Source organism: Schistocerca nitens, chromosome 3, assembly GCF_023898315.1.
Source record: "Schistocerca nitens isolate TAMUIC-IGC-003100 chromosome 3, iqSchNite1.1, whole genome shotgun sequence".
Classification (NCBI taxonomy): Eukaryota; Metazoa; Arthropoda; class Insecta; order Orthoptera; family Acrididae; genus Schistocerca; species Schistocerca nitens.
Genome location: NC_064616.1, coordinates 913,265,202 through 913,288,362, shown reverse-complemented (window position 1 = coordinate 913,288,362; position 23,161 = coordinate 913,265,202). Strand labels below are relative to the sequence as shown.

The 23,161-nt window shown below is 43.2% G+C and overlaps 1 protein-coding gene across 2 annotated transcripts in view; it reads right to left on the bottom strand.

The window, feature by feature from the left end:
• Positions 1 to 346: 346 nt before the first annotated feature.
• Positions 347 to 23,161, bottom strand: part of LOC126248972 (UBX domain-containing protein 4-like) — a 145,198-nt gene continuing 122,383 nt past the window's right edge. The window contains exons 9-10 of one of the 2 annotated variants that reach the window (XM_049950526.1): positions 17,781 to 17,947; positions 347 to 1,031 (exon numbers count right to left, since the gene is read on the bottom strand). In XM_049950526.1, the coding sequence (XP_049806483.1) occupies positions 905 to 1,031; positions 17,781 to 17,947 (294 nt within the window). In that variant the 3' untranslated portion in view covers positions 347 to 904. The remainder of the gene's footprint in view (positions 1,032 to 17,780; positions 17,948 to 23,161) is intronic. The other variant, XM_049950525.1, reaches the window with a different exon arrangement.

The window sequence follows — 23,161 nt, the reverse complement described above, 5'->3', positions numbered from 1 at the left end:
TATGTCTGACATTTCAAAACATCAGATCACTCCTAAAGTAGTAGTTTTGCGAAAGGAAGAAATTGTTCACTGTTACAATCTAAACTTATCCATTGTAGACTCCGTTGTATAATGTTTGATTTTAGTGCTCCAATGTGGGTGTAAAATTGAATAAATACTGTGTAGAAGGTGATTTAATTAGAGATAAGAAACTGTTCTGTGTAATGAAAAATATACTATGTACTGTATCGAGCTGTTATCAAACTTCAGTAGTAAATGGCAAACAGCAAGATATTAAAGACATTATTTATTCAACAAATCAAAATAATATAACACACATAAACATTTAATCTTCAAATGAGGTCTGTAGATTGCAGCCAATTTATAATTTTTATCACCATTCAACACTAAACAAATTTTAATATAATACATAATTATGAACATTTTTTGACATTCACTCTTTTAAAAATCAAACAGTAAGTGCAAAATATATAAAAACCTGATCATGAATATTTCGTTTCCACAAGTAAAACATACAATTATTCTTAAATCCAAGAATGCTAAATGTTAACAGTAAAAACTTCAATAGATGCTTAACCAGCTCAAAGACAATACATTGATGTATTAAAAGTTCAATAAAACTTTAACAAAGTAACATTATGCCACAGCCAGTACAAATGGGAGCCATTTTTAAATGACTTATTGGTGTTCTCCAAAAGAGATCAAGTCTTAACTCTTCAAACAACAGTCCTGTGTTGGGACTATTTTTCAAATAGATTTGAAATGGCGGAAAGATACTCTCAATCCACATTTAAATATCTCGAGATACAAACCGAAACTGCTTAAACTTTGCTTCATTCAGTCGTGTCACATACAACACACCAATAAATAATGCAAAGCCATTTATTGTAATGGCAATGTTTGTTTATAGCTGTTGTGTGGAATTTCCATTGTATGTAGTTCTCCTTTTATCATCATCTTTTTCTTTGTCCCTCAAAGTGTGAATGTTGCTACGGTGCCGTGATCCAGAGGGTCCAGGTTGTGCATTTGCTCTGGAAAAGAACAATAAAGGGACAATTAATTAGCAATCCGACTTTGAAATAACACAAAATGTGTGCACATATATCTGGATCTTACATGAAGTCTCCCAATACACACATTTTCATGTTTCAGAATTAGTCTCCAATAATAGACATGGCATTAAGTTTATTTTCTCTTTTTCCTTTCTTCTTTGCAATAATCACCTCAAATTTAAAATCATATTCTTTTCTGGTTCAGAACAATGTCCGGCACCACCAGCTTAATTTGGGAAGGAGAGGGGTGAGGCACTAGCAACTGTAGTAAACTGCTTTTACATATAAACAAATAAGTTGAAAATTTCACTATTAATTTATACAGGAATCCAAAACAGTGTTAGAGAAAGTCAAGATACTGCCTTGAGCTGCCAATAAAATTTTTTACTTACACAACCAGTTTCGGTCAACTGACCATCATCAGGTTCCTGTGCACCAATTAAAATAATACGTAAGTAACATTACAGGCTTAAACTTTTATGAATCTGTTAACAGATGTAAATGTTCATGGCAACACATACGTAATAAAATGCCAAAGACATAAAAACATTCACAGTATTGTGTTGGTAAAATATGAGATCATTAATAGCAGATGGTAAAACCATGAATTAGACACTGATAATAAAAGTAAGCCTAAGACAGTGGTGTCACTGTACCAGCAATCATAATATAAATTACATCATCAATCTATAAAAACTGTGCTACATAGTACACCGATTCACATTATACACCATATAAAGCAAACTGCACAGCTGATCACTGTTTACTGGTAGCACCAAAAACGATCATCGATGTCTTCCTACATCAATAGTGACTAGTATCTTATGATTACCAAGCTGTGTCATCTGCTACAATAAGTAAATGTAACAGTCGTAACAGGTGTTCTGTATGTCGCATCTAGCAGCAAATTCCACATATTACAATCGCAGTTGTGGTGACAGAAAACAATATACATAGAAGTAATGGCTTAGATGCACTCGTAGGCACAAGCATGAAACAAGCTACAGCCACATTTATATGTGAGCTGCTTCCATCGTACAGTAGCTTTCATGTGACAGGCCATACTGGTGCATAAAATGTAAGCCTATCTGAATTGTCTAAATATATTACAGTATAATAGATTTAATATGCTCAGTTTCAGAGAAAAAATAGTTATATCAACATCTTGCATAACAAACTAAAGTGACAGTTGTATGTAATGCATGACTGATTGAAGATTTTTCCACATAGCTATATATGCTGACATATTGTACGAAGTGTACAGCTAACAAAAGTTTACTAATTATTAATGTTAGAACAAACATCATTTAAACTCTTAAGTAGACACGCTTAGTGCTAGAATGACCATGTCAACACAATGTCAGACACAGTAAGCATCTAAGCCTAACTATATTTGACTTGCATACAGCGAAGTAACACAGCGATACAAATACAGCAGCTACGTTTACAGACAATTAGAAAAAGAATAACAATACTGCAGAAATTTGACGAACACCAGAAACTATTTACAGATGTTCTAACATAAATAAAAACAAAGACATGGTATGCTTAATATAAATCACTGAACATACAATGTGGAAAAATAGTTGGACAATGTGATACTAAAGTAAAATTAAGACCAGATGTATTGATATCTTTATTAGATGCATTTTCAGGTAAATTTCTTCATTTAAAACAGTACAGGTCGGTCTCTCTCTCTCTCTCTCTCTCTCTCTCTCTCTCTCTCTCTCTCTCTCTCTCTCTCTCTGAATATGTCTGGAAATTTCCAGTTCTAGAATATCCATATGGCGATCTTTGTAAATTCCATGTAATAATTGTAAACTGTCGTCTATATTAGAAACAGAATGGTTTTCATTTCATCAGGTGCGACCTGAGACTCTCAGGTTGCACCTGATTAAGATTACGAGCTACATTACCAAAATATCATGCATGAATGATGCTGATATCCGGCAGAACACCCAACAACCCAAGGTGTTAACTATATTATTGCTGATAGTGTCATTGGTATACGAAGCTCCTGCGACACTGGTATTATGAAAAATGTAAATTTTATTGGATACCCTCCCTATATGTGGAAGAGTGGCAAATTTTCTTTTTTTTCTTTTTCTTTTTCTCTCTACATTTATTAGCATAGTTTTTTTTTTCATTTTAGGTTTATGTTAGGTTTCAGTTTCTTGTTAAATGATCTGTCTATTATGTCAGAAGTGTAACCATTACGTGTTGCCATATATTTTAACATATCTAACTTATTTAGCCTCTTTTCCTCTGAAAAAGCTAGCCTAATTGATTGTTTAATCACTGTAGTGAAAAAGCTATGATGCCATCTGTGGTTGCACCTTTGCGGAATATACTGAATTCATGTTGAACATTAAAATTTGTTATTCTCACCTGTAAAAAATTAATTCCATTGTTTTTCTCAAAAATTTTCCATCATAAATTTTAAGTTGTTATGCATGTTATTGAAATGTTAAGGAAATCATTAATTTACTTCATAATCCATTTGTGAGAATTATAGTATCTTCTGCAGTATACTATCTTCTTTGCAACTTGTTATTGTTCTTCATTTTCTAAATTTTCTATAAATACATTGGCTAGTGCGCCTGCTTAGGCAACAACCCATCAATAAACCTTTATTTTGTTTATAAAAGTTGTTATCAAAAGAGAAATGATTATACAACAGTATAAGTTTCGGCAGCTTAATATGTTCTACAATTTCAGCTTGACCTAGTTTTTTATGTTTTAACAGAACTATGTTTACTGAGGTCTATCGTCTGATTTACATATACACTTATATAAAGGTTAATTACATCTAATGATATAAATGTTGCTTTTCTTGGTGTGCTTATATTTCTAGCCGAAGTCGCCAATTCATTTTAATTTTTTATAGAAGAAATATTAGTGAAGGTCTAATGCTTATTAATAATGTTATTTAGCTCTTTACTAAGTGAATATCCAGGACTTCCTACATATTTAACAGCTGGATGAATCGGGTGGCCATCTTTATGTAGGCTGTGCTCATAGTTTAGGTGCACTGGGGTTCATAATGACAACACTGTTTCTTTGTTTCTGTGAAGCGAAAGTCACTTTCACAAATAGTATTTTTAATAGCCACTTGGAATTAATCAATGAGATCCGTATCCATTATTTTTATATCACTGTTGTTAAAGATCTTCAGCATTTTTCAATGTAGGTGTCTTCTTTTAAAATCACTACAGTATTGCCTTAATCTGCTTTTAGAGCATCTGCAATGCCTACACTTACACCCATTACACACCGTGTGTGTGTGTGTGTGTGTGTGTGTGTGTGTGTGTGTGTGTGTGTGTGTGTGTGTGTGTGTGTTTTCAAATGGCTCTGAGCACTATGGAACTTAACATCTGAGGTCATCAGTCCCCTGGAACTTAGAACTACTTAAACCTAACTAACCTAAGGACATCACACACATGCAAGCAGGATTCGAACCTGTGACCATAGTGTGTGTGTGTGTGTATATATCTGCCATCACATATTATTCGTGCTGTACATTGGTGCAGCAGATAAGAGTTTTGGGTTAGCATGCAGGAGGTCGAGGTTTCGATCCTGGGTTGGGGCGCATTTTTTTTATTTGCTAATTTCATTCTGACATTTCACACTGTAACACACACCGTTTATTGGGTCACATGTATCCTAAAGTTATAACATTTTGTAACGCTGAACATAACAAATATGTGGTTACACAAATAAGAAACAGACAGTTGAAACAAATGACCTTTTATAGGACAGAGTAACTACAAAGTAAATATCGATTTCGAGATGCTAAAGATGGTAGCACACTACAGTAACACAACATCTACTTGTCGTTTATGCTGCATCTAATACGAGCGCTCAGATGTCGCACATTAGCAACCACTAGCAATAATAATGTCCATACGACCTCCACAACAGAATACGTTGTCCTCAGAACAACAGATGCTCAAAGCGGCCTATTTGCACATCCAAACATTGCACAACCCGCCGGATCATACTGCAATGGGCCCTTCGCAGCAAAGCTGTGTCCTCAGTAACAAGAGCAGCATGAACACGCACTACCAATTCTTCCACGTTCCTCGATGGAGTAGAGTACACGTACTCCTTTAGGTGTCCCCACAAGAAGAAATACAGGGGATTTAGGTCAGGTAAGTGTGGTGGCCACACAACTGGACCTCCACATCCGAGCAATTTCCCTCTAAATGTGCTGTCCAAATACTGTCGCAAATTAATTCCAGAGTACAGAGGTGCATCAAGTTGGAGCCATATCCTCTGCTGAACATGTAAACATCTTCCAGCACATCATGCAGATTGTTTGAGAGGTATGCATGATAGTTTTGTGCCGTCATCCGATCTGGTAGACCTTGCATACAGTATAAACACGCCATCAGACGTGCACACTCGTCCACCTAATGTCATGACACAGGAAGGTACCATACATGTGGTTGCAAGTGTTGCACGTGGGTGAGGTCTGGAGATTGGGACAGTGTTGGTACATGTGGTTGGCTTTGCAATAGGGGTAAGTAGGTTTCTTTTCGGGGGGGGGGGGGGGGGTGTGTGTGTGTTTAAGGGCGCTCAACTACTGAGGTCATTAGCGCCCAGTCACAATTGTTAGAGCACATAGAATCTAGTAAAACTCAAGGGGGGGGGGGGGGGGGGGGGGAGACACCAGAAAGTTCTTACAAAGATGCAGATAAAATAAGTGAAGGAGTTAGATGTCTTGGGACAAGCCAGTCAAAGTAATGAAACGAAGAACACGAGCAGATGCTCGAGCGTCATCAGCTAAAATATCCTATAAAGTAGATGGCAGAGACAGGACAACACGAGACTGACTAAAACGGGGACACGACAATAAAACATGGCGCACTGTTAATGCATGACCACAAGGGCACTGCGGGGCTGGGTCATCAGAGAGCAGGTAGCGGTGGATAAACCGGCAATGCCCAATCCGCAACCTGGTCAGAAGGACCTCTTCTCGCCGAGATGGTCGGGAGGAGGTTGTCCAAGCAGTTGGGAACGGTTTCACTGCCCGGAGCTTGTTTCCTTGAAGTGATGACCAAGTATCCCACCACAAAGACACAAGCCTCTTACAAACAACCCCACTAATGTCAGATGACGGGACACAATGGGAGGCTGGCAGAGGCAGGAGGACTGCAGCCTTGGCTGCAGCATCAGCAGCCTCATTCCCAGGCATTCCTACATGGCTGGGAACCCACAGAAAGCTGACAGGAGAGCCATCAGCAGCAGAAGAATGGAGGGACTGCTGGATCCGTTGCACCAAGGGATGGACCGGATATGGAGCTCCAAGGCTCTGAAGAGCACTGAGTGAATCAGAGCCGGTGGCGGCGGGCATACTGAACGGCCTGATGGAGAGCAAAAAGCTCGGCCGTAAAGCTGGAACACTGGTCGAGGAGCCGGTATTTAAAGGTGCCGGCCCCGACGACAAAGGCACAGCCAACACCATCGTCAGTTTTGGAGCCATCAGTGTAAATAAAGGTGTGACCGGCAAGTCGCGCACGAAGTTCGACAAACCGTGAGCAATACACTGCAGCCGGAGTACCGTCCTTTGGGAGCGAGCTGAGGTCGAGATAAATATGAACCAGAGCCTGGAGCCACGGTGGTGTCGGGCTCTCACCCTCTCTGAAGGTGGTAGGGAGGGCAAAATCCAATTGTCGAAGCAGGCGACGAAAGCGGACTCCAGGGGGCAGCAGGGCAGACACATACAACCCATACTGACGGTCGAGAGAATCGGTGAAGAAGGACTGATAAGAGGGGTGGTCGGGCATTGACAACAGCCGGCAGGCACACCGACAAAGCAGTACGTCGCGCCGGTAGGTCAATGGTAATTCGGCAGCTTCAGCATAAAGACTCTCAATGGGACTAGTGTAGAATGCTCCGGTCGCAAGTCGTAACCCCCTATGGTGGATGGAGTTGAGACGGCGTAAGAGGGATGGCCGAGCAGACGAGGCTCCCATAATCCAGCTTTGATCGGACTATGGACCGATACAAGTGAAGCAGGACAGTGCGATCCGCTCCCCAAGATGAGCCACTAAGAACTCTGAGGACATTAAGGGAACGTTTACAACGGGCAGCCAAATAAGAGACGTGCGGAGACCAACAAAGCTTCCTGTCCAGTGTGAGCCCTAGAAACTTAGTTGTTTCCACGAATGGGACAACAACGGGACCGAGATGTAAGGATGGCGGAAGGAACGCTTTATATCGCCAAAAGTTGATGCAAACCGTCTTCTCTTCAGAGAACCGGAAGCCATTTGCCACACCCCATGAGTATAGGCTATCTAGACAACGCTGGAGGCAGCGCTCCAGGAGGCATGTTCTCTGGGCACTGCAGCAGATCGCGAAGTCATCGACAAAAAGAGAGCCTGAGACATTAGGTGGAATGCAATCCATAATTGGATTGATCGCTATGGCAAAAAGGGCTACACTCAAGACGGAGCCCTGAGGCACTCCATTCTCCTGGAGGAAGACGTCGGACAATACGGAACCCACACGTACCCTAAACTTTCGATCTGTTAATAAGGAATCAATAAAAAGGGGCAGGCGACCGCATAGACCCCACCTGTGCATAGTGCGGAGGATACCTCCTCTCCAACAGGTATCATAAGCCTTCTCCAAATCGAAGAACACGGCTACCATTTGGTGCTTTCGCAAAAAAGTTGTTCATGATGAATGTCGACAAGGTCACAAGGTGGTCAACAGCGGAGCGGCGGCGACGAAAGCCGCATTGAACATTGGTAAGTAGCCGTCGAGATTCAAGAATCCAAACTAACCGAGCGTTAACCATGCGCTCCATCACCTTACAGACGCAGCTTGTAAGAGAAATGGGGCCGTAACTAGAAGGAAGGTGTCTATCCTTCCCGGGTTTGGGTATAGGAACAACGGCGTCACGCCAACGCATGGGGACTTTACCTTCGGTCCAGACGCGATTGTAGGTACGAAGAAGGAAGCTTTTGCCTACTGGAGAAAGGTGGACCAGCATCTGAACGTGAATGGCATCTGGCCCCGGAGCAGAGGACCGGGACAGTGCAAGTGCACGTTCGAGTTCCCGCATAGTAAAGGGGGCATTATAATTTTCCAGATTCAGCGAGTTGAAGGAAGGTCGCCGAGCCTCTTCTGCCTCTTTCCTGGGAAGGAAGGCAGGGTGGTAATGGGCGGAGCTTGAAACCTCCGCAAAAAAGCGGCCAAAGGCGTTTGAGACATCCACAGGATCAACAAGGACCTCATTACCTGAAGTCAGGCCAGGTACCGAGGAGTGGGCCTTAATGCCCGACAGCCAGCGCAGGCCACCCCAGACGACAGAAGAGGGAGTAAAACTGTTAAAGGAGCTGGTGAAAGAGGCCCAACAAGCTGTTTTGCTGTCTTTGATGACTCTACGGCATTGCGCTCGGAGTCGTTTGTATCCAATACAATTCGCCAACATAGGATGGCGGCGAAAGGTGCGTAAAGCACGTCGTCGAGCACGGATAGCGTCTCTACAAGCCTCATTCCACCAGGGGACGGAAACGCGACGTGAAGAAGAGGTAGTACCAGGAATGGAACGTTCGGCAGCATTGATGATAACAGCCGTGAGGTATTCGACCTGACTGTCACAACTGAGAAAATCGTGGTCCGGAAAGGTCGCTAGGGAGGAGTAAACTCCCCAGTCAGCTTTTGGTATGTTCTAGCTCGAAGGAAGTGGGGATGGGGTGTGGTGCAGGAGACGAACGACACAGGGGAAGTGGTCGCTCGAATAGGTGTCAGAAAGGACATACCACTCGTACCGACGGGCAAGAGTGGTAGAACAGATCGAGAGGTCCAAGTGGGAGTAGGTATGAGTAGAGTCCGAGAGGAAAGTCGGGGCGCCAGTATTGAGGCAGACAAGATTGAGATGGTTGAAGACATCCGCCAAGAGGGAGCCTCTCTGACAGGATACAGGAGAGCCCCAAAGGGGATGATGGGCATTGAAGTCGCCAAACAATAAAAACGGCAGAGGAAGCTGAACAATCAGGTGCATCTTGTCAGCCCGACTAACTGCGGATGACGATGGAGTGTAGACGGTACAAACGGAAAAAGTAAAGGCAGAAAGAGTAATACGGACAGCTATTGCTTGGAGTGGGGTGGTCAATGGGATGGGATGGTAACAGACATCGTCCCGAACGAGCAACATGACCCCACCATGAGCTGGAATACCGTCCACAGGGGTGAGGTCAGACCGCTCCGAGGTATAGTGGGTAAAAGCAATACGGTCAGTTGGGCGCAACTTGGTTTCCTGGAGACCAAGGACGAGCGGACAGTGCAGGCAGAGGAGCAGTTGTAATTCCTCCCGATTAGATCGAATACCTCTTCTGTTCCAATGTAACAAAGCCATCGCTAGTCAGAAAAAAGGGGGAACGAAACGGGTGAAGAGCTGGTCACCTTGACGGCCGCGGAGGGCCAGGTTTCGAGGGAACAACGCTACAACCGGCGGGAGGCGGATCCTGTTCCATTGAGCCGTCGCCAGCTGCGGCCGCTTTCCCGGGTTGCGTAGGAGGGGCAGCATCATTCACCGATGAGAGGCCAGGTGAGCGCCTGGCAGCAGAGCGCCCCGGCGAAACTGAGGACGGCCGGGAGCAGCGACTCACGGATGGAGCGTCAGACGAAACACGCCAGGGTGGAGAGGGGGATAAAGACTTCTTCTTGGAGGCCTTCTGGGAAGTCCGATGAGGCACGGGGATGGTGGGCTGGACCCGAAGAAGGTCCTCACGGGCGGGGTCCGTTTTGGAACGCCGGACCTCGGAAGCCGGGGTCCGGAAAGTTTCCCCGATGGACGCCTGAGAAGAGGATCGCTTCTCAGGCGGCGGAGGGGGAGGAGGAGGAAGGGTGGCCCCTGGGGCAGAGGGGGCAGGTGCTGCGATGGAGGAGGGTTTGGAAGGGAGGGATTTGGGAGGCGGAGGCATAGACCCTGGATGGGGTGAGGAGGCGGAGGGGGGACAGGATAGGGGTTAGGATACTGTGGAAGGAGTGGACACGACTGAGGCAAACGAAGTTGTCAATGTCACGGGATGGAGGCGGTCATACTTCTTCCTGGCCTCAGAATAAGAGAGGCGATCCAAAGTTTTTAATTCTTGAATCTTCTTCTCCATCTGATACGCAGGGCAGTCTAAAGATCTAGGCGAGTGGATGCCAGGACAATTGACACACCGAGGTGGTGGGGTGCATGTATGTTCCTCACGAAGAGGACGTCCACAATCGCCACAAAGGGGCACAGTCTCACACCGTGATGACATGTGCCCAAAGCGCAAACACCGAAAGCAGCGCATAGGAGGCGGGACGTAAGGTCGCACGTCGCACCGGTAGCACATCACCCTTACCTTCTCCGGGAGAACGTCCCCCTCGAAGGCGAGGATAAAGGCCCCGGTGTCGATGCGACGGTCTTTGGGGCCGCGCTGGACTCGCCGGACGAAATGCATGCCTCGGCGCTCCAGGTTGGCCCTGAGCTCCTCATCAGATTGCAGCAAGAGGTCCCGATGAAAAATAACCCCCTGCGTCCTATTCAGTGCCAGATGCGGGACAATGGACACTGGGATGTCCCCTAGTAGGTCGCACACCTGGAGCGCCGCCGACTGTGTGGCGGAGGTGGTCTTTATAAGAACGGACCCCGAACGCATTTTACTGAGAGCCTCGATTTCCCCGAAGATGTCCTCGATGTGCTGGACAAAGAACATGGGCTTGGAGCTGGCGAACGTCCCCCCATCGGTCCGAGAACAGACTAAATAGCGGGGGAAGTCCTTCGCCCCAAGTCGATGGACCTGTCCTTCCTCCCAGGGAGTGGCCAAGGGGGAAAGGGCAGGAGAACCAGAACCAGAGACAGTACCTTTCTTTTTAAAAGACTTGGCCACAGAGCGACCCGATACATGTTGACGTTTCATCTGCGAAACGTCCGCCCCGATACCACCCACTCCGACCAGGGGCTCTCCCCACGGGCGCCACCCAGCCTCAGCAAGGGCCACCTGGCAGGATGACCGTTGCCGGGAGTCCTGATGCCCCAAGGAGACGGGCATCTACTCCTTGGCCGACATGGGGAGGGTGCAGCTCAGGTATCGGCAGTACGATCTCTGTGTTGTCAGGGGGCTACAACCTAGAGGGTACATGACGACCCCACCACAACGGGCTGGCTTCCGTGCTGGATTTCTGGTGCCATGGAAAGTCCATCATGATCGTAGGTGCAGATGGGGACGCACTATGGGCATAATTTGTGCAACCCATCAGGCGTTTAGGCCCAATTTGAGGAATAGCGGGTGTGGTTACAACGCCGTTACAATGCTGAGTGCCAAGGTCTTAGTGCACTGAGGAGCAGTGAGACACCACGTAAGGCGTCCTTCCCCAAAAGGCCCGTACTTCTGTAGAATTTTGAAAAATGGAGGTCAAACCCCAAGGGGGACCATCACACGGAAGGCCGAAACGGTTGAAACTCCTTTTAGTCGCCTCTTACGACAGGCAGGAATACCTCGGGCCTATTCTTACCCCGGACCCGCAGGGGGGAGTCAGCAGTTAAATGATCATTGTAGTCGAGGCATTTGTGGCAATGGTAGGTTAGGGCTTGGTATCTGGAAGGCTCAATTTTGTGTTTGCAGCGATATATGAAGGCTCCATTCTGAACGAGCTGATCTATGGTTGAGAGGTCTTCAGGAAAGACATGAATGAAGAATGTAGGACCAGAATGTTGATGATCCAAAGGGCTTTTTGGATTTGGGAGTAAGGATTGGCATTCAGCTCCTGCTCATCTTTCCTCACTGTGATCTCAGGGTCCACCCCCTTGGTCACAGCGTAAGAGTTGGTGGGCAGTGTGGGAGTAGTTGTTGTTTGGGTCGTGGTGGGCCGAGTGGGAGCAGAGAGACATGTGGACAAGAGGTGATGGAAGGGACTCGTTGAGTAGGTGGGTTTGAAAATCGGGGTAAGAGCATTTGATGATTATGGAGTCTTTGCGGGCTGTGAATTGTGAAATGTTGCGGTTTGGAAGGTACTCTTTTATTTCGAGGGAAAATGTTTTAGGACTGAGGAATCTGACATCAGGAAATGATAGGATGAAGGAATATGCCAGAGGAGATGTGTGGGTGAGATAGAGTTATAGGCTCTGGTGAGTGGGGCAGGTTGGGCAGCAGCTGGGTATCACAGAGAAGGTGGGTATCTTTACTAGGTGGGTTGCAAGCATCATTGAAAAAAAGGAGTGTTGGAGGATATTATGGGACAGGATTTTTTAAATTTTCTTATTTTCTTACATGGAGCTGTTGGGCTTGAAGCTGATGCAGATGTGGATGATGTGGCCACAGCCGTGGCATATGCTGTTGGTGCCGGTGAAGCTGTAGTAGGTGTGGCTAGTGCCTCTGCTTCTGGATCCAGATGTAATGACGATAGCAATGGAGCAGCAGTAGGCACTGATGACGCTGCAGCTGGTGCAGTTCTGCTATTGGTGACAAGTGTGGCAATAGTGGCTCTGGTGGCAGCAGCGATGGTGGCAATGGCACCTTAGTACATGCTGCAGTGATGACATCTTCAAATTAGCAGTTAATTAAGTCTGTGGATGCAATGTGTAAGAGCGGGAAGGCAGATGTGGTCGTCCAATTACTGGGGAAGAAGGGTAAGAGCAGGAGGGGACAGTGAATAGAGGTCGTTTACGAATATGCAATTTTTTGATGAACTCATTTGCATTTTTATGTTTTGAGCATTTTCCAGATTCCATTAGATCACCCATTATTCTCAAAACCTTAAGAAGTGTGGTTATGTTCTGCAATGGAAGTTTTAGTGCAATCTAGTGCTACTTTTGTGTGTGCTATTAATGTTTCTGCATTGGTTGCATTTAACTCTGACACAACATTTTGTTTAACCCCTTTTTCTAATAGTTCTGTTCCATGCTGCAGACCATGTAATTATTCCAATACAGATATCAATATATCTGGTCTTAATTTTAATTAGTACCACATTACACATTTTTCTACACTATATGTTCAGTGATGTTTTTTAAGAATTTATATGTCTTGTTTTTATTTATAACATCTGTAAATAGCAGCTGATGTCTGTTAAATAGTTGCAGTATTGTTTTTATTCTTTTCTAAACATCCATGTGTGTGAATTCCTGAGGGACCAAACTGCTGAGGTCATCGGTTCCTAGACTTACACACTACTTGAACTACGTTATGCTAACAACAACAACAACAACACACACACACACACACACACACACACACACACACACACACACCATGCCTGAGGGAGGACTCGAATCTCCGGCAGGAGGGCCGTGCAATCTGTGACGTAGTGCCTCAAACCACGCAGCCACTCTGTGCGGCTAAACATCTGTAAACATAGCTTCTGTATCTGGTCTCATTGTATACATTTACATCAACATCAATACTCTGCAAATCACATTTAAGTGCCTGGCAGAGGGTTCATTGAACCACCTTCACAATTCTCTATTATTCGAATTTTGCATGGCGCGCAGAAAAAACGAACTCCTACATCTTTCTGAGCGAACTCTGATTTCCCTTATTTTATTATGGTGATCATTTCTCTCTATGTAGGTTGATGTCAACAAATTTTTGCATTCAGAGGAGATAGTTGGTGACGGAAAGTTGGCAAGAACATTCTGCCACAACGAAAATTGCCTTTGTTTTAATTATGTCCACCCCAAACAACATATCATTTCAGTGACACCCTCACCCTGTTTCGCAATAATACAAAATGTACTACCTTTCTTTGAACCTTATTGATGTCCTCCATCAGTCCTATCTGCTAAGGATATCACACCACACAACAGTTTTCTAAAAGGGGATGGGAAAGCATAGTGTAGGCAGTCTCCTTAGTAGATCTGTTACATTTTCTAAGTGTCCAGCCAATAAAACACAGTCTTTGGTTAGCCTTCACCACAACATTTTCTATACATTCCTTCCAATTTAAGTTGTTTGTAATTGTAATTCCTAGGTATGTACATGAATTTACGGCCTTTAGATTTGACTGATTTATCGTGTAGGATGACCTCACACTTTTCATTATTTAGGGTCAACTCTTAATTTTCACACCATACAGATAGCATTTCTAAACTGTTTTGCAATTGGTTTTGATCTTCTGATAACTTTACTAGTCGATAAACGAGAGCATCATCTGCAAACAACCTAAGACAGCTACTCAGATTGTCTCCAAAATCAGTTATACAGATACAGAAGATCAAAGGGCCTATAAAACTACACTGGGGAATGACAGAAATCACTTCTGTTTTTCTTGATGACTTTCCATCAGTTATCATGAACTGTGACCTCTCTGGCTGGAAATCATGAATCCAGTCACATAACAGAGTATATTCCATTAGCACGCAATTTCACTACAAACTGCTTATATGGTACAGTGTCAAAAGCCTTCTAGAAATCCAGAAATACGGAATCAATTTGAAATCCCTTGTCAATAGCTCTCAACACTTCATGCGAATAAAGAGCTAGTTGTGTTTCACAAGAATTATGTTTTCCAAATCCGTGTTGACCGTGTGTCAATAGACCATTTTCTTCAAGGTAATTCATAATGTTTGAACACAATATATGTTCCAAAATCCTGCTGCATATTGACATTAATGATATGGGCTTGTAACTTAGTGGATTACTCTTACTACCCTCATTGACTATTGGTGTGACCTATGCAACTTTCCAGTCTTTTCGTATGGATCAAGTCGAGCGAATTGTTGTATACGATTATCAAGTACGGAGCTATTGTATCAGCATACTCTGAAAGGAATCTAAATGGTACACAATCTGGACTGGAAGATTTGCTTTGGTTAAGTAATTTAAGTTGTTTCACTACTATGCGGATATCTACTTCTACGTTGCTCATGTTGGCAGCTGTTCTTGATTCAAATTCTAAAATATTTACTTCATCTTGTTTGGTGAAGGAATTTCAGAAGGCTGTGTTCAGTAACTCTGCTTCAGCAGCACTGTCTTCAATAGTATCTCCATTGGTAATGCGCAGAGAAAGCATTTATTGTGCCTTGCCTCTAGCATACTTCACGTACGACCTGAATCTCTTTGGATTTTCTGCCAGGTTTCAAGACAAAGTTTCATTGTGGGAACTATTATAAGCATCTTGCTTTGAAGTCCATGCTAAATTTTGAGCTTCTGTAAAAGATTGCCAGTCCTGGAGATTTTGCGTCCATTAAAATTTGGCATGCTTTTTCGTTGTTTCTGCACCGGTGTTCTGACCTATTTTGTGTACCAAGGAAGATCAGCTCCATTGTTTAACTTATGTAGCATAAATCTCTCAATTGCTGCCAATTTCAAGCCACATCTGGTCTACACTTAAATTGTTAATTTGGAAGAAGTGGAGATAGTAGGTAAATTTTTCATTTATTTTTGGATTTGGAAGTTACAATATTCATTTTCGCTACAACCACCCTGTGTTCACTAATTCCTTGTATCCATTTTGATGCTCGTTGTTAGCTCAGGATTATTTGTTGCTATGAGGTCAAGCATGTTTTCACTCCTGTTTACTATTTGTGTAGGCTCATGTACTAACTGCTCAAAATAATTTTCAGAGAATGCATTTAGCACAATTTCGGATGATGTTTTATGCGTGCCTCCGGATTAAACACGTATTTTCGACAACATATCGGGGGTAAATTAAAGTTGCCACCAATTATAATTTACAATGTCAGTTTTAGATTCCACAAGGAAATATAAAAGCACATTCCTGTCTAAGACTAAAGTAAAGAACTTTTTAGCAGCTGGAGATGTTATTCATTAATTCTGGACTGAGCTGTGGAGCTCTCCAAACATGGAGAAACTAATCAAAGGGTATCATCATTTCCTGAATGTGTGTTATTTGATTCAGATTGTTTGGAGGGAAGTAGAACCTATTTATGTACATATTGATAGATAATAACATATGACAATTCTAAGAACTGAAAAAAAGCAGAGAGAAAAAGCAACAACCAAACAATCAGAAATACCGTATTTACTCGAATCTAAGCCGCACTTTTTTCCGGTTTTTGTAATCGAGTGCAAAGTAAGCAGAAGTTCTGAACAATGTTGGTAGGTGCCGCCACAACTAACTTCTGCCGTCGAATATATGCAGCGCTACACAGGCAAGCTTTGCAGGCACAAAGATAAATACTGGCGCCAAACATCTGCACCAGTAAATAAATTAAAAAAAGTGGAAGGCAAGCTTTTTTCTCCGCACCGAGTTTCGACCACTGCATTTTCATACATTATCCAACGAAGTAAATAGAAATTCCGTATTGTTCATCTTCGAATGTAGCAGCATTTCAATGTACTACCAAAATCCGACTGGCAAGACTGTTTGGAATGTTTGTCAATATGGCCAACTCTACGTTCTGAATTTTTTCCTACCTGTGAGAAGAGATGGTTGCTAATAGGAACTTTTATGAATTGTGAATCACATGCAGTATTCTCTTCACCATAAGAATAATACGAATATAAACGTTTTGCCATGTATTCTTTCGTGTTTGCTGGTAACTCACTTAAATACTGTCCGCCTAATAAACTACGAAACTAGAGTGAGACAACAGCAAACGCAGAAGAATATACATATCGCGTCATGTTTATATTCGTATTATCCTTATGCCAAATAGTGATACAGTCAGATATGAAGCACGGCATTTGACTAGATTTTTAAATCTATGATGACTCTAAATTCCTGTGCAGAATGTAATGTACTAAAGAAGAGTCTGCAAAGATTTTCAAACGGAGAAAAAGTTTCGCTAAACTCTCGTTCAGAACATCTTCTATCATACGCAGCCTATTATTTGGTTCTTGTTTATCATTATCAAAGAAAGCAGCAGTGTAAGTAACAACAAATAGCAGTCTCTTGTCATTGTTTCGCTAATGACACGATTCCTCTCTTCTTCTTCTTCTTTTTTTTTTTGTAAGCGTGGGAGCGTGCACAAAATCAAGCCATGCTGCGAGCGGTGACAAGCCGTAAACACTCATTATCAGAATGCAACAAACAATGCATGACACAGTACAGTAATGTATTTTCAGCTTAGAGTGACGTAAACACGTATAACAAAGAGAACGGCACTTATCAGATCGAAGAAAAATAAGCAATCAATTCAAACCAGACGAAGCACGTGAAAAAGTAAGGGTACCCGTATAAATACGGACGGAGTGCCTGACAGGTAGCAATGGCTACCTGGTAAAGCTTAACTGCTAAGCTTACGTCTCGAACCAAACTACTGTAGCTGTATCGTCATTCATTCGACCTAATTTGTGTCTCATATTACAATGGACCAACCTTGTTTCGATTTGGACGTGCGGCCTAAAAATTCTCTCTCCCTTTGAATTTCGAGTTTCAAATTTCAGGTGCGGCTTAGATTCGAGTAAATATGGTAGAACACCATTGGCTTTATTGCCATTCTGACAGAAAAACAATCTATCCCATGAGAGACAAATATGAGAAATAATATTTCAGGCAGATAAAATCTGCAGTAGGAGTATCCAGTTTCTCCCCTTTCTTTTTATGTATAATTACCTTCAATGTTTGTGTTTTCAGTATAAAAACATTTTTCCCTACTTTGAATTAAAATACGGCTGTAACAAAACAGACCAAAGTTCTATATATTACTTTAATAATACATATTGATTTTTAATTTCTTATATTACACTCAACCATGCACCATTTTATACTACCTAATTGTCTTTCGCATATTTTGTATCATTTTAAATAATACACATAAAAATACACTAAACTTACAATCTGTCACTGGTATTTGTTTCAGGCTGTGAATTACCACCTGCAGTAAATGGAAAAAATCTGCTGATTCTGTTCCACATATACTTTATCAGTGAGTAAGCCCAGCTACTGAAGTTTGCTGTATAACTCCGCAGTGACATGTTGTTACTCTCCTGTCGAGGATCTGCCTGCAACAGATATTTTTGTGCATATGTTTTAAAACTCTGACCAATTTCAATAACTAAAGTTACATAATTCACTCAATTTGTAATTACACCAGTTTGCGTATGGAGATGAGAAACGTCACCACTGATTGAACTTTAAGGCAACAATATGTTTAATAAGTCAATACATATAACAATGCAGAATCTTTGAATAAGTGGTACTGTCAACAAAAATGAACATTACTGAAAAACTGAATTATGAAATAGAATCTGTACAGGAGAGACAATGAGTGCTCTTTTCACCATAGAAAATGGAATAGTAGTGTGCGTCACGTGACTGTACACTGGCTTTCTGCAAACTGTCAATGGACAAGATGTACAATACAGGTGCATTTGGTAGCAGTTAGACAATGCAAAAGATACTACTTCTCAGAAGTCACACAGGCACTGGGATTTCATGTGGCACTATGTCAATGATGTATCATGAGTATCTTGATAGAGAGAAAACTGCTACTAGCACAATCAGCTACAATGGACAACAATGGGTGGATGAGCATCACTGTCAACTATTGCACAATGTAACAGCTGATAAATGGGCTTGTCAATTTAATGTTGAACAAAAATAATCAGTGAGAAGCCATACCATCCACAGCCACAACCTCACAACTGGGTATGGAGACCAGCAGACTACATCTGTATCTTTGCATACTACATTTCACACAGCACATAAAATTAGAACATAAAAAGTCAATTGATATAATGAACCATGGGACAAGTCACTATCTGCTGATGGCAGGGTATGTGATGTAGGTATTCCCCCAGGGAAAGTGGATGGTATGCTTACATCAGACACAACTGGGGCACTGAATATGTCTGCCATTGTCTCAGACTTATGGGTAATCCAAGAATGTACTATTTGATTAGGTGCATCGATCTGTTTGCCCACAGCAGTCCCCAGATAATGCACGAGCCCTCAATGTTCAAACTGATTCAGAGTGGTTTCAGGACACTCCATAATAATGGATGATCAAGTGACCCAGTAGGACGACCAATGTTACTCTTATCACGTATATGGATCAGGAGAACTTCCAACATTGGGTGTGTCATGCAGACCATGAGTAAAGCTGTCATTAGAATAAAAGTAGGGACTACACATTGTTAGGTAGATGCACGTCAGTCAATTATATCTTATCCTATTAAGCAAATGGAGCTAGTAAGAGAAGTACACTATGTGATCAAAAGTATCCGGACACCTGGCTGAAAATGATTTACAAGTTCGTGGCGCCCTCCATTGGTAATGCTGGAATTCAATATGGTGTTGGCCCACCTTTAGCCTCCGCTCTCACAGGCATTCGTTCAATCAGGTGCTGGAAGGTTTCTTGGGGAATGGCAGCCCATTCTTCACGGAGTGCTGCACTGAGGAGAGGTATCAGTGTCGGTCAGCGAGTGCTGGCGTGAAGTCGGCGTTCCAAAACATCCCAAATGTGTTCTATAGGATTTAGGTCAGAACACTGTGCAGGCCAGTCCATTACAGTGATGTTATTATCATGTAACCACCCTGCCACAGGCCGTACATTATGAATAGGTGATCATGTTGAAAGATGTAATCGCCATCCCCTAATTGCTCTTCAATAGTGGGAAGCAAAATGGTGCTTAAAACATCAATGTAGGCCTGTGCTGTGATAGTGACATGCAAAACAACAAGGTGTGCAAGCTGCCTCCATGAGAAACACTACCACATTGTAACACCACATCCTCCGAATTTTACTGTTGGCACTACACATGCTGGCAGATGACGTTCACAGGGCATTCGCCATACCCACACCCTGCCATCAGATCGCCACATTGTGTACTGTGATTCATGACTCCACACAACATTATTCCACTGTTCAATCGTCTAATGTTTATGCTCCTTACACCAGCGATGCGTCAATTTGGCATTTACCTGTGTGATGTGTGGCTTATGAGCAGCTGCTCGATCATGAAATCCAAGTTTTCTCATCTGCCGCCTAACTGTCATAGTACTTGCAGTGCATCCTGATGCAGTTTGGAATTCCTGTGTGATGGTCTGGATAAATGTCTGCCTATTATACACGTTACGACCCTCTTCAACTGTCGGTGGTCTCTGTCAGTCAACAGACTAGGTCGGCCCGTATGCTTTTGTGCTGTACATGTCCCTTCATGTTTCCACTTCACTATCATATCGGAAACAGTAGACCTAGGGATGTTTAACAGCGTGAAAATCTCACGTACAGACGTATGACAAGTGATATCCAATCACCTGACCACGTTCGAAGTCTGCAAGTTCTGCGGAGTGCCCCATTCTGCTCTCTCACAATGTCTAATGAATACTGAGGTCACTAATATGGAGTACCTGGTAGTAGGCTGCAGCACAATGCACCAAATATGAAAAACTTATGTTTTTGGGGATGTTTGGATACTTTTGATCACATGGTGTAGGTAGGAACAACCAAACATCGGCACATGCACCAGTTAGTGAGACTATACTCATTTAGTTGTCATTAGAAGATAACTGGCGTTGTGTATCCACTGAAAAGGGGCTGCAGTGAACAGTTGGCTTATTTATTAGGCATGAAGGGGGGGGGGGGGGGAAGACAAACTATTTCAAAAAAGATGAGTATGCCAACATTTTATTATTCTAGAAATAAACTGAATGTCTGTCACTACTCCCCCCCTCCCCCCCCCCCCCCTCACTGTAGCTAGAATACTCTTGTGCATGATTATAATGTTTACTTAAAAATGAGAGTAAAGCAATCCTGAGCCTAAAAGTTGGTTTGAACACCTCAGTACTTTATCAATAAACACTTCCGGGCTAAGTTGCCGTGGTCAATCTGTAAAACTTCTTCTCCCTAACATTTCGTTCTCAACTACGGAGAACATCTTCGGAGGTGAGTCAACGACTCACCTCCGAAGATGTTCTCCGTAGTTGAGAACGAAACGTTAGGGAGAAGAAGTTTTACAGATCGACCACGGCAACTTAGCCCGGAAGTGTTTATTGATGAAGACGCCGGCCGTGAAAGCCTACATGGAATGACCTCAGTACTTTACTAGAGAAATTCCAACTTGCTTGAAACCTTAAGTTACAACTGAAATGTCAGCAAGAGAGAAAACAATTTTTTTAAAAGACACCATTCTGTGATCAAAAATGCTTTCCATGCCACATCTCTGGGTCCAAAGTTGGTCAGGTTGGTTTGTGGGGGTTGAAGGGAGCAGACTACAAAGGCCATCGGTCCTTTTTTCCACAATCATAAAAACCCCCATGGAATAAAAAACAAGCAACGGAGGTAACAAGGAATGACATAGAACAAGAAAGACACAGACAAAGACCAGAAAACATGGAGTTAAAGGAACACAGAGTTTTACAGTGCTTGGCCGACCATGGAAACAAAAAAGGAAAAGCCAACCACCAAGAGACACACTAAAAATCCCAATCTAAAACTGTAGGCCAAAGGCCAGACACAACAAACAAAAGGGACAAACACTCAGATTGAGCGATAAAAGCCCCTTGCTTGAATAAAACTCAAAACTACGCCTGCCACTGCAGCGTCATCTGTTAAAAGTGCAGGGAGCATATCAGGCAGTGCAAACGTTTGTCTGAGAGCAGTTAAAAGTGAACAGTCCAACAAGATGTGGACCACTGTCAACGTTGACCCGCAGCGACATAGAGGTGGGTTCTCGCAGTGCAATAAATGAGCATGTGTCAGCCAGGTGTGGTCAATGCGTAGCTGGCAGAGAACAACAGAATCCTTGCGAGAGGCTCGCATGGAGGAGCGCCACACACCTGTAGTCTCCTTGATGACCCAATGTTCGATAGGTGAAGGCAAGGTGCGTCATTCATCACTCCAGGTTCTAAGGACTTTCTGCCGCAGTATGGACTGGAGATCACATACCGAAGGGCCAATATCCAGGGCCGGTTCACTGATAGCCCTTTTGGCCAGCCTGTCAAACACATTCATTACCCGGGATGCCGACATGACCCGGAACCCACACAAAAACCACGGAGTGGCTGCAATGGGCAAGAGTATGGATGGACTCCTGGATAGCCATTACCAGACGAGAGTGAGGAAAACACTGGTTGATAGCTCGTAAAAGCTAGTGAGTCACTACAGACAACTGACTCACACTCACCTGAGCAGGAACAGATATACTGTAGGGTGCGAAAGATGGCTACCAGCTCTGTGGTGAAAACACTGTAGCCGTCTAGCAATGAGCATTGTTCAGATTGATCCCCAAGAGTAAAAGCATAACCAACTCGACCAGCAACCATCGAACTGTCAGTATAGACTATGTCATAGCCGTGAAATGCGGCAAGGATGGAAAGAAAGCATTGGGGGAGGGCCTCAGGAGGGACTGAGTCCTTCGGGCCTTGGGCCAAATCCAGCTGAAGGCATGGGTGGGGCACACACCATGGGGGTATACATAAATGGACCCAGAAAAGAGGTGGGAGAGGAAAAAACTCAATCCCAGATAGAAGAGACCGGATGCGAACCGCAATCGTACACCCTGACCAGGGCCGCCGGTCTGGAAGATGGACGACCGAGTTGGGGATCAGGAGATGGTAATTTGGATGCCCGGACAAGCTACAAACATGTGCAGCATAAGCATCCAGCAGTCGTTGGTGCCGGATCCGCAACAGACCAAAGTTGGTCAATTACTTACAGGTTAACATCCCGTCATCTATGACATCACTAGAAACGGAGGACAAGTTGGGACTGGGGAAGGATGGTGAAGGAAATCTGCCATGCCCTTTTAAACAAACTATCTCGGCATTTGCCTTAAGTGATTTAGGGAAATCACAGGAAACTTAAATCTGAATATTTGGATGGGGACTCTGACTGCTGTCCTCAAAAATGTGAGTCCAATGTCTTGCCACTACACCAACTAGCTCAGTTACTTTCATTGGGACCCACTGAAGCAAAAAAATGCAAAAAAGGTAACACAGAATGCAACTAAAAATATAGTACATCAAAATAATGTGGATGTAACATTAACAACAAGGAAATCACATGGAGAAATACATTCAACCAACATTCCAAGGAAATCACATGGAGAAATACATTCAACCAACATTCCTTGTAAGCGGAGTGTATTTTCAGCATCAACGAGACAAGGTGCTCTTTTGCTTCATGACAAGTAGTAACCAGTAAATTGGTATCACACTGTCAAAATTTCTGTAGGAAAGGTTCTTCAAGCAAGTGTTTCCTAATACATTTTCCT